We start from the raw sequence: 12,198 nt of genomic DNA on the forward strand, positions 1-12,198 counted from the left end.
CTCACATTACACAGCGCATAGTGACCCATAGTCAAATTATACAGCATGTAGTGACCCATAGTCAAATTACACAGCGCAGTGTGCCACAGTCACATGACACAGCCCATAGTTACCCATACTAACATTACACAGCGCAGTCTTCAACAGATACATTACACAGCACATACTGACCCATATTAATATTACACAGCATGTAGTGCCCCATGTTTACATTACACAATGCTTAGTGACCCATATTTATTTTAAACACACACAGTCAAACAGTAAACATTACTGACACCCCCAGCAAAGCATTAAAGACAACCCCCCCTCAGCAAACATCATTTACTGACAACCCCCGCCCTCCCATGATACATTACTGACACCCCCAGCAAAACATGAATGACATACACCCAGCAAACATCATTTACTGAAACCCCCCTCCCATCAAATATGACCCCCCCAGTAAACATTGCTGTCACCCCAAGCAAAACATTAATGACACCCCCACCCCCTCCCAGCAAACATTATTGGCACCCTCCTCCATCTTCACCAGGACTTGCCTGAGCCCCTGTTGTCCGCGTCTGTGCTCCGTGTAGTGTGGCTGCTGCTCTGAGTCTGCTGGGCTCCTCCATTGCACACCATGTGACTTCCTGTTCAGGAAGCCAGAGAGGTCAGGTGTCACTGTCATTGTGTTTACACTGAAGGGAGCATAGGCGTGCGCACAGGGGGTGCCGGGGGTGCACAGGCACCTCCTAATTACGGGCACCCCCCGCACTATTACAGCCAGGCAGAGCCAGCTCTGCTTGCCTGAGTTGAGATCAGGAGCAGCCAGCAGTGCAGAGCGCATAGGTAGTCAGTCACCCTTCCTCCCACGATCCTAGCCGAGGCAGCATTCATCTGGCACTGCAGTCGGGGCTTCCCTGAGGCTGGGCCCGCCCCCACACTCAGCTCCGTGTTACACAGACCAGCAGCTCTTCCTGCCTCTCCGCCTCCCTCCCTCACCACATGGCTGGTTCCCTCCTGCAAGTCCCTGACATGAGCCCTCAGCCAGGAGGTGAGTGCTGTGTGCACTGAGGAAATGGGGGCTGGTGTATCATGTGTGTGTGCTGCGTGTAATATGGGGCAGCTATGTATAATTGAATATGTTGTGTGCAACGTGCTGCATGTATTAGCTGTGTGTGATGTATTATGGTGTAATATGGGGGAGGGGGTGCTGTGTATATGTAAATACGTGTAATATGGGGGGGAATCTGCATGTAATATACTATAGTGTTTTGTACAATGTGCTGTGTGTACTGTGCAGGGTGTAATATGGGGGAGGGGGTGCTGTATATATGGTAATATGGGGGGGGGAATCTGCATGTAAAATACTATAGTGTTTTGTGCAATGTGCTGTGTGTACTGTACAGGGTGTAATATGGGGGAGGGGGGTGCTGTGTATATGTAAATATGTGTAATATGGGGGAATCTGCATGTAATATACTATAGTGTTTTGTGCAATGTGCTGTGTGTACTGTACAGGGTGTAATATGGGGGAGGGGGGTGCTGTGTATATGTAAATATGTGTAATATGGGGGAATCTGCATGTAATATACTATAGTGTTTTGTGCAATGTGCTGTGTGTACTGTGCAGGGTGTAATATGGGGGAGGGGGTGCTGTGTATATGGTAATATGGGGGAATCTGCATGTAATATACTATAGTGTTTTGTGCAATGTGCTTTATGTATTGTACAGGGTGTAATATGGGGGAGGGGGTGCTGTGCATATGGTAATATGGGGGAATCTGCATGTAATATACTATAGTGTTTTGTGCAATGTGCTTTGTACAGGGTGAATATGGGGGAGGGGGGTGCTGTGTATATGTAATGGGTGTAATATGGGGGGAAGCTGCATGTGATATATTATGGTGTTTTGTAGAGTGTTATATATTATGTGTACAGGGTGTAATATGGGAGGGGGGTGCTGTGTATAATGTACTATGATGTGTGGCTGAGTACCCCGGTGGCCTGCAAATTGAAGCGCAGCTCCAGAAATACCCTAAGCCGCCTCCTTTCACAATCCGGACTGTGCATGCACAAAAAGAAGGCTGGTAGTACTGTGGGAAGGGACACAGCATGTGGCCCCAGCCCAAGCACCATGTCTGTCAAAATGTAGCTGAGATATCAGTGTGTGTAGCCAGTACTGCACTTTGTACTTTACTTTTTACCTGCCACTGCAGGGCACACCCCTGAGTGACAGTAGACACGCCCATGGGTGGAGATAGACACACCCTTTGGGTAAAATGTGATACTCCCCCCTCAACGGCACTCCATACGATGCCTTACAGTGTGATCTATAATCTCCCTGAAACTACTTTTCAAAAGTAGGCAAGTATGAGGAAGGGTTCAGAGCAGTGGCGGGCAGGGCAGGGGGCCAGACTGTCAGCTGCCCCGCAGGCTGGTAAATTTGGGGCCGCAACTCCCCCTGCACCCTCTATAGCCTGCCTCCAATGGACGGAGATCTCCTTTCACCCCTGGCTGCCACTTGTTCAGAGAATTAACAAATCTGGCAGAAGGGGGTTGCTGGGCATGCCCTCTCACAGCAGCTCAGTGCAGAGCCAGACAAGCTCTTCCCCTACTAAAGAGCAGCAGAGGCACGAACTCCAATGTAAGATTTTAAAAAGTATTTTTTATATATACTGTATAGGCAGTTTGTCAAATGTCGAGATTTTAAAGGTTTGTAAACAAAACATGTGTGGGTACTTGTGAGTTATCTGGGCTGCCGATTTTTTGATTGTATGCCTTAAGTTAAGGCATACAATCAGATGCGATGCGATGCGATATCGCATCGCATCGCATGCGACCATCGGATGCGATGACCCGATTTTTCCATAGGAATCAATGTTAAAATGGACTGAGTCCATTTTAACATGGAATTCAATGGGAAAAAGGGGTCCTTTTCATACCCCTACTATCCAAGTGGGCATGGAGTTGGACATAAACCTGTGGCGAGCGTAGCGAGCCACCGAGCCCGAAGCGTGGCGAGCGAACGGTATTCCGTGTCCCCTCGCGGGGCTCGCTACGCTCGCCACGCTTCGGGCACGGTGGCTCGCTACGCTCGCCACAGGTTTATATCCAACTCCATGCCCACTTGGATAGTAGGGGTATGAAAAGGACCCCTTTTTCCCATTGAATTCCATGTTAAAATGGACTCAGTCCATTTTAACATTGATTCCTATGGAAAAATCGGGTCATCGCATCGCATCGCATCCGATGGTCGCATGCGATGCGATGCGATGTGCCCGATCCGACCCGATTTAAAAATCGGACGCCCGGATAACTCATAAGTACCCATGTGTGTTTATATGGGATATATATGACAAACGTGTGGCACCCAGCATACTGTCACAAATGAATCAAATCACAACATGCTGCTTATAGATATGCATGTCTACACGCAGCAAGTTGTGCTTTGATTCATTAGTGACAGTCCGCTGAGTACCATAAGTTTGTGTTTCTGTATACAATATATGGTGTACGCTGCAGCAATTACAGTGAAGAGAGTGTGTTGACTTATCAATGTGTGTGTGTGTGATCTATAGATAGATATCACACACACACACACACATACATACTGTACCTGTATGTTTATATGTAAGGGCTGAGACACCCACTTGCATTGACTACAGGAGCTGAAGTACTAATTGGTGCATCTATAGACACAATTTCAGCTGACCAATTGAAACTTGCACCAGCCCCAGAATATGTCTAAATATGGCCTCCTGTGTGAGCCCCATGGTGCATGGCATTTTGTGTGATGGGCATTACTATGTGTGGCGTTATGTGTAATGGACATTACAGTGTAAATTTTTGCAGTGCGCCTTCGCCGCGCACTGTCTCTGTTTCCGGTATGTGTGTGGGGGTAATGATTTCAATGTGAAGTGCTTATACATAAATAAGTCCCCTTCTATTCTAGGAGTCACTGTATCTGTTACTGTTATTCGGCCTCACTGACATCGGCCTCCCGGGAAACTTCCCGGTAAATATAATGGCCAATCCGCCCCTGAGTGTCAGTGCGGATCTGACAGCAGGAGGGATCCGCTGCTGCGTCTGATGCTGTGGTCTCCTCTCCTGCCTGCCCTGCACTCGTAGCCTGGAGAGCACCGCTTGCTGCCTCTGATGCTGTGGTCTCCTCTCCTGCCTGCCCTGCACTCGTAGCCTGGAGATCACCGCTTGCTGCCTCTGATGTTGTGGTCTCCTCTCCTGCCTGCCCTGCACTCGTGGGCGGGAGATCGCCGCTTGCTGCCTCTGATGCTGTGGTCTCCTCTTCTGCCTGCCCTGCACTCGTAGCCTGGAGATCACCGCTTGCTGCCTCTGATGTTGTGGTCTCCTCTCCTGCCTGCCCTGCACTCGTAGCCTGGAGATCACCGCTTGCTGCCTCTGATGTTGTGGTCTCCTCTCCTGCCTGCCCTGCACTCGTAGCCTGGAGGTCACCGCTTGCTGCCTCTGATGCTGTGGTCTCCTCTCCTGCCTGCCCTGCACTCGTGGGCGGGAGATCGCCGCTTGCTGCCTCTGATGCTGTGGTCTCCTTTGATAAAGCCGTTGAGACGGCGAAACGCGTCAGGTGTTCTTCAAACCCCCCCCCCCCACTTTTTATTGGACTGTTCCGGACCAGCCGTGGACCTCATTTGGGAAATACCTAACCGTGGACATCCAACTGGATCTTGAAAGACCCCAATACCATCTCTGGGAGTTTCCATCTTGGGTGTCTCCCCTACTCTGGACGGTGACTCGGCCCTCATCACCATTCGGGCCTTGAGTCCCAGGGAGAGATTCATCACACCCCTCCAGCATGTCTACAGGTGGACGGTAACCCCATTTTACTCATTGCAACTTTGCATCATATGACTTTTTAATTCCAGGCGAAATAGGAACGGACAGTCCCTCAGTGTGATTTACCCCCCCAGGATTATTCCCTGTGTTTTATCAGCCCAATTTGGTCTTATCATAATAAATTGTATTTCCTTTTAACTGTACAATCAGTCCAATCTGCATCATTTTTATGCTATTATAATTTATTATTAATATTTTCATTTTAACCAGCGCGGCTACCCCCCCCCCCTCTTTTTCTCCTCTCCTTCCTGCCCTGCACTCGTGGGCGGGAGATCGCCGCTTGCTGCCTCTGATGCTGTGGTCTCCTCTCCTGCCTGCCCTGCACTCGTGGGCGAGAGATCGCCGCTTGCTGCCTCTGATGCTGTGGTCTCCTCTCCTGCCTGCCCTGCACTCGTGGGTGGGAGATCGCCGCTTGCTGCCTCTGATGCTGTGGTCTCCTCTCCTGCCTGCCCTGCACTCGTAGCCTGGAGATCACCGCTTGCTGCCTCTGATGCTGTGGTCTCCTCTCCTGCCTGCCCTGCACTCGTGGGCGGGAGATCACCGCTTGCTGCCTCTGTTGTGCAGCTATGCTGCCTGCGGTGCGTAGGATTCGCAGACATGGCTGGGGATTCCAGGGGATTAAGTGGGCAGCGGGACACATACTGGCTTTACGGGAGGCGCAGAATGCGGGAGCATTGGCAAGTATGGGTCAGTGGCTGGGGTGTCTTGCTTGTGCCTGCAGCTGCTCTCTGTGCCCCCCCCTGATGGCTAACGCCCGGCGGCAAATGTCTCCATTGCCTCCGGGAGTTACGCCACTGCCGCCAACTCACCTGGCAGCTGCTACGTTCAGTTCACAAATATTTCTACCCATGCATGTTGCCCCTTCTTTATATATAAACACCTCTTTCTACACTTTTATGAAAACTCTTCACTACTGTATAACCGCAGCTCACCGTTACCAATTCTAAACAGTCTCTTGTTACAGTACATCTTCAGTTGTGACACCTGTCAGTATCACACTGACCCCAGGGGTTAATAAACTGCTTTCTGTTCTACCCTGATACTAGTAAATCCCCTAAACTCCAATACTGCTCTAAAACAAACAGTCATATTTATTGTGGGTTTTATTACTGTTTTAATTCAGCTCATCCTGGAAAAGGATTTGTGGCATTTAAAAAACCTCTGCGAGTATTTATAAGTGTCTTGAGAATAAAACATTAATCTGGTCATGTAATTATAATTATGGTCAAAATAATAGGCAAAATCAGTGCTGGTGGCTGCCAATCGTAAAATATGTGATAACAGAAGTGAATCACTTGCCTCACCACATAATTACTTTTAAGTACGATATAAACAATCAACTAAATATATATTTTTTTGGCATTTTTCAATAAAGAAACTTTTAGCCTAGCGCTGCTGTGAAAAAAATTCTGATACTCTCTCTAGGTCTGTGGGTCCCAACCTCGGTCCTCAGGACCCCCCAACAGTCTGCGTTTTCCAGGTCACCCGGCAGGTGCACTCATTATTCACTGACACATTTTAAAAGATCACAGGTGGAGCAAAGTATTTCACCTGTGATCCTGCATGGAGGCCTGGAAAATGTACACTGTTGGGGGGTCCTGAGGACCGAGGTTGAGAACCACTGCTCTTGGGTGTTGGGATTTAAAAAAAAGTTTGGGAACCACTGTCCTACACCATACTAGAAAGATGTACCGAAAAAGTTACTTGCAGCCAATCAAGCAGGTCTGAATCACCCTCTACATTTAGGTCGCATCCAGGTTTTTGATCCCTGCTTCATCCCCCCTGCCGCTTGGAGATTATGTCATCTCCGATCGCCGCCGCCAGGACCCGGAATGCTGCGCTGGGGGCAAGCCCAGCACTAAGGTAATCTGCTGGGCTGCCCCCAGCCCCCGTCCACCCCTTGTCCGGGAGGTGAATGGATGCCGCTCACAGGCATCCATTCACCTCCTCTGCTACTGCTGTCTGCAGGGTGTAGCAGACAGCAGCGCAGGCTGTCTGTGCCCCCCCCCCCTGCGGACACTGCACCGCGCCCCCCCTCGGGGTGGCCCTTTCGGACCGCACCCGACTCGGCTGAGATGATGCGTAGGGGTTACAATGCCTTTTGTTATATTTATTGTGGCACAAACACTCTGGGAAACTGTATATAGTAAAGTAGTGTATGGCGGCGGATGCTGGGAGTAGTAGTATAAGAACTGATAGTGTTAGCAATATGGTCGTATCGTTCATTAGACCCCAGCTACTGTATGTGACTGCCAAAACTGGCTTACGCTCTAGAGCAGGCATGTACAACCTGCGGCCTTCTAGCTCCTGTGAAACTACACATCCCAGCATGCCTTGCCATAGTTTTAGCACTCGCTAATAGCAAAACTATGGCAAGGCATGATGGGACTTGTAGTTTCGCAACAGCCGGAGGGCCGCAGGTTGGACATGACCAGGGCCGGACTGGCCATCTGGCACTTCTGGCAAATGCCTTGTGGGCCGATTTCTTGTAAAGACTGCAGCGGTGCAGTAGCACCGCTGATGCCTTCATTGTGCACTGCACCGCCGCGTCCCCCACCCCCGGCGTCATTAGCATATTCACGTCATGTGACGCTGCAGCGTCATGACGTCAGCTGCCGACGCACCGGCGGCAGATACAAGCAGGAAGCCGCCTGCATACAGCATGTGTTCCCGGCACCCTCTCCAGGCAGTCTCCCTCAGCAGGCAGTCACTTGGTGCAGGGGGAGCACTACTGCAGTACCCCCCCAGTGGTGATCAGCTCCCAGGTCAGTGTAACTATTCCCTTTCCTTGGCACTGTGGGGCATATGTATCTGGCACTGTGGGACATATGTATCTGGCACTGTGGGGCATACTGTATGTATCTGGCACTGTGGGGCATATTTACCTGGCAATGTGGGGCATATTTACCTGGCACTGTGGGGCATATTTACCTGGCACTGTGGGGCATATGTATCTGGCACTGTGGGGCATATGTATCTGGCACTGTGGGGCATATGTATCTGGCACTGTGGGGCATATTTACCTGGCACTGTGGGGCATATGTACCTGGCACTGTGGGGCATATGTATCTGGCACTGTGGGGCATATTTACCTGGCACTGTGGGGCATATGTACCTGGCACTGTGGGGCATATGTATCTGGCACTGTGGGGCATATGTATCTGGCACTGTGGGGCATATTTACCTGGCACTGTGGGGCATACTGTGTGTATCTGGCACTGTGGGGCATATTTACCTGGCAATGTGGGGCATATTTACCTGGCACTGTGGGGCATATTTACCTGGCACTGTGGGGCAAATGTATCTGGCACTGTGGGGCATATGTATCTGGCACTGTGGGGCATATGTATCTGGCACTGTGGGGCATATGTATCTGGCACTGTGGGGCATATGTATCTGGCACTGTGGGACATATGTATCTGGCACTGTGGGGCATACTGTATGTATCTGGCACTGTGGGGCATATTTACCTGGCAATGTGGGGCATATTTACCTGGCACTGTGGGGCATATTTACCTGGCACTGTGGGGCATATGTATCTGGCACTGTGGGGCATATGTATCTGGCACTGTGGGGCATATGTACCTGGCACTGTGGGGCATATGTACCTGGCACTGTGGGGCATATGTATCTGGCACTGTGGGGCATATGTATCTGGCACTGTGGGGCATATTTACCTGGCACTGTGGGGCATATTTACCTGGCACTGTGGGGCATACTGTGTGTATCTGGCACTGTGGGGCATATTTACCTGGCAATGTGGGGCATATTTACCTGGCACTGTGGGGCATATTTACCTGGCACTGTGGGGCATATGTATCTGGCACTGTGGGGCATATGTATCTGGCACTGTGGGGCATATGTATCTGGCACTGTGGGGCATATGTATCTGGCACTGTGGGGCATATGTATCTGGCACTGTGGGACATATGTACCTGGCACTGTGGGGCATATGTATCTGGCACTGTTGGGCATGTGTATCTGGCACTGTTGGGCATGTGTATCTGGCACTGTGGGGCATGTGTATCTGGCAATGTATGATGGGCATTACGGTGTGTTCAATAATGTGTAATGCCTCCTTTTTGTGATGCCACTCCCCCTTTTCATGAGGCCATGCCCCCTTTCTGCGGCGCGGCTAAGCCGCGCAAGGTCCCGCCCACGTCTGGTGGGCCTGTGTGCTCAAAATGCCAGGGCCTATTTTTGGTCCCAGTCCGGCCCTGGACATGACTGCCCTAGAACAGTGGTTCCCAACCCTGGTCCTTAAGTACTCCCAACAGTGCACATTTTCCAGGTCTCCACACAGAATCACAAGTGATATAATTAGCTCCACCTGTGGATCTTTTAAAATGTGTCTGAATAATGAGTGCACCTGCTGGGTGACCTGGAAAACGTGCACTGTTGGGGGTACTTGAGGACCACGGTTGGGAACCACTGCCCTAGAATGTCATGTGCATGATCTAGGGATCCATCGTCTTGGACAGAGATAAAAGAAGAAGATTAAGAAGCATTTAGAGCAGTTTCTGTTGTTTTACAGCTGCGCTAGCATAATGCCGGGAGATGATTGGTTGGATCTGTGTCAATATCCTCTCTGGGAGAAGCAACCGCAGGCCGCTTTCAGGGGGTGTGGCGGAACAGACTCAACATTAGACCCCGCCCCCAGCCAACTTATACTGTAATTTGGCTTCTAATTGTGGTTTTACCTAACATTTACTGACTACCGGTACTCCGACAAGGGAGCGAGCGCAAAGAAGCCCCGTGCAGGTTCGGTGGCTCATCGGGCATTTAGCAGTCGGGATTCCAATGTCGGTATAGTGACTGTCGGGGGGCATCCGGCTCTTGTTATCATCTTTGTGCTTAATTCAATCTTATCCTCATGTATGTAACCCGAGAATGGGAGGTTTATCAGCTGCATCATTATTTCTCTTTCCTCCACTAGGTGACACTGGAGAGTTACAGTGGGGAATAGAAGGGCGACCACAGGGAGCTTGGGCACTTTAGAATAAATTAACAGTGACTAACTCCTCCCCTTCTACTTCCTCTCCTAGGCAGTCTTAGCATGTGCCCTGCGGGAGCTGGGCGCATTGTTAGCTCACTCTTGGGCTTTTCTAATTTTTTCGGATTTTTAAGATCTACACAGGCAGATAGTCCCTGTCCCTATCTGCCTGCGACGAGGGCGCTGTTGAGGGACCGGTTGCAGCTGCTTGCAGCTTGCCTCCGGAACCTGGCTGACAGAACCACCGTTTCGGGGTCCCCGTCGCCACTGCATGCAGCGCGCCTCGCGGACCGCAAGCCTCGGCGCGTACAGCAGCTACAAGACAGGGGTAAGTATGCCCCCGGGTCCCTGTTAGCAGGGAACCAGGTGGGATTGCTCTAAAAGCGCGTCTCAGTACTTTGAGAGTACAGCGCGGCTCAGTTCTGTGAGAGTACAGCGCGGTCAGACAGGCAGGTAGCACCCTGCCCTACCTGCCTGCAAGGGGACCACTGTCCCAGAGAATCCGGTCGCCGCTGCATGCAGCGTGCCTCGCGGACTTCCTTCAGCCACAAGCATGTCAGGGATACGTATACCCTGGCTCCCCACTAGCGGGGTAGCCAGGTAGATGCATTGGCGGTTTATCCAGCTGCAACTATAGCATAATAATACAGTATGCTATAGTTGCAGCTGGATACCAGCATTAAGATCTCCAAGGGATCCATTTGCACACTTTTGTACAGTTTGTCAGTAAGACCGCTATCCGGAGTGAAAACTTACATTCACTATCCATTTACCTAAGGGTATGTACATTCTCAGTATTGAAAAAGTAACTACTTAATTGTGTATATACTAAATTAGTAATATGGCCTTTCTCCACCACCTAGAACAGTGGTTCCCAACCTTTTCTCTCTCCTGTACCCCTTGATTATGCTTTTCAATGATGAGTACCCTCTCAATTTGAAATATAGACAGTATTTATGAGTGGAGTGGAAGTGAGTGGTATGCGTATTCTTATGCAAGTCCTTATATTAATGAGTAGCGGAGGAGTAGTATGCGGCCAGGAATTGTGCCCTTCCCTGTCTGGCTGCTGGTTGTGTAATGTCTCCGGGGTTTCCACTAACACCTGTAGGATTAATACAGCTGCTTCCTCCACCTGTGTCAGCGCAAGGTGGATGATTGCTGATGTCTGAGGGCAGCATGGGAAGCTACCAGTGGATTGCTGGGCAGGCAAAAGCAGAAGGAGATGCTAATGACGCTGAAGACAGAACCGTAAGTGACGCAACATGGTTCTTCTCCATGGCAATGGGTCTTCTGCCATCGAAAGACTTTTTCATTTTCCGCCATTACCAATATTATTTTCAAGTACCCCCAACTGGTCTGCAGAGTACCCCCAGGGGTACTAGTACCCCAGGTTGGGAACCACTGACCTAGAAAGTTACCCCTGAGGAAGTCATTTTTTTTTGACGAAACGCGTTGGGTGTTTTTTCCTGATTATATCGATTCGACCAACTGACTGCATACAAGCAAAAATGTTTTTACTTTGTTTTTAAATTAATTGTATTAAATACTGTTGTACAGTGACCTGTCGATATATTTTCTTGATCCTTCTAGTGGTGGATCTCCATAAAATAGTGGCGCGCTCTGTCTTCTATCTTTTTTCTTCTATTCCCCACTTCCCCCGCTAACAGGGGGGACTGACAGAGTGCTGCCCAATCTACTTTATCTAGCGCATTGAAAGGGTGCCCCACTCTTTGTTCCATATATATATATATATATAATGTCCAAAATCAATGGCACTCCGGAGGCAGGTATAAGCAAAAGAAAAGCGTGTATTAGGAAACAAGCTTTCGGGGTTTGATCCCCTTCATCAGGATACACTACAGCTGATGAAGGGGATCAAACCCCGAAAGCTTGTTTCCTAATACACGCTTTTCTTTTGCTTATACCTGCCTCCGGAGTGCCATTGATTTTGGACATTGTATTATTTTACTATTGGGCACCGGGGCCCGCTGTACCTGCAAATTCACATTGAGTGCCGGCAGACTTGGAGTTGTTATATATATATATATATATATATATATATATATATATATATATATATATATATATATATATATATATATATATATATATATATATATATATATATATATATATATATATATATATCCGGAAGGGCCGTCACTCTGGACTGAAGTGAGCTGAGATGTGTAGCTTGCCCCGGTGTCAGCTTGCAGAGGGCAGCCACAATGAACTGCCCACAGAATACAATGACAAAATGAATGGGCACTCGAGGACTCACAAATGCTGGTGAAATCAAAAGACTGTGTTTATTCCATAAGTGGTCTTACAGGCGTCAACGTTTCGGGGGC

The 12,198-nt window shown here is 49.5% G+C and overlaps 1 protein-coding gene across 8 annotated transcripts in view; it reads left to right on the forward strand.

The window, feature by feature from the left end:
• Positions 1-632: 632 nt before the first annotated feature.
• The window catches only part of LOC146007591 (uncharacterized), a 34,522-nt gene continuing 22,956 nt past the window's right edge, over positions 633-12,198 (forward strand). For 6 of the 8 annotated variants that reach the window (XM_083146063.1, XM_083146066.1, XM_083146065.1 and 3 more), the window contains exon 1: positions 1,878-2,629. In XM_083146063.1, the coding sequence (XP_083002189.1) occupies positions 2,356-2,629 (274 nt within the window). In that variant the 5' untranslated portion in view covers positions 1,878-2,355. Of the gene's footprint in view, positions 1,037-1,877; positions 2,630-12,198 lie in introns of those variants that run through there. The other 2 variants (XM_083146069.1, XR_014444359.1) reach the window with 2 other exon arrangements.

This window comes from Crinia signifera, chromosome 6 (assembly GCF_055691185.1).
Source record: "Crinia signifera chromosome 6, ASM5569118v1, whole genome shotgun sequence".
Lineage (NCBI taxonomy): Eukaryota > Metazoa > Chordata > Amphibia > Anura > Myobatrachidae > Crinia > Crinia signifera.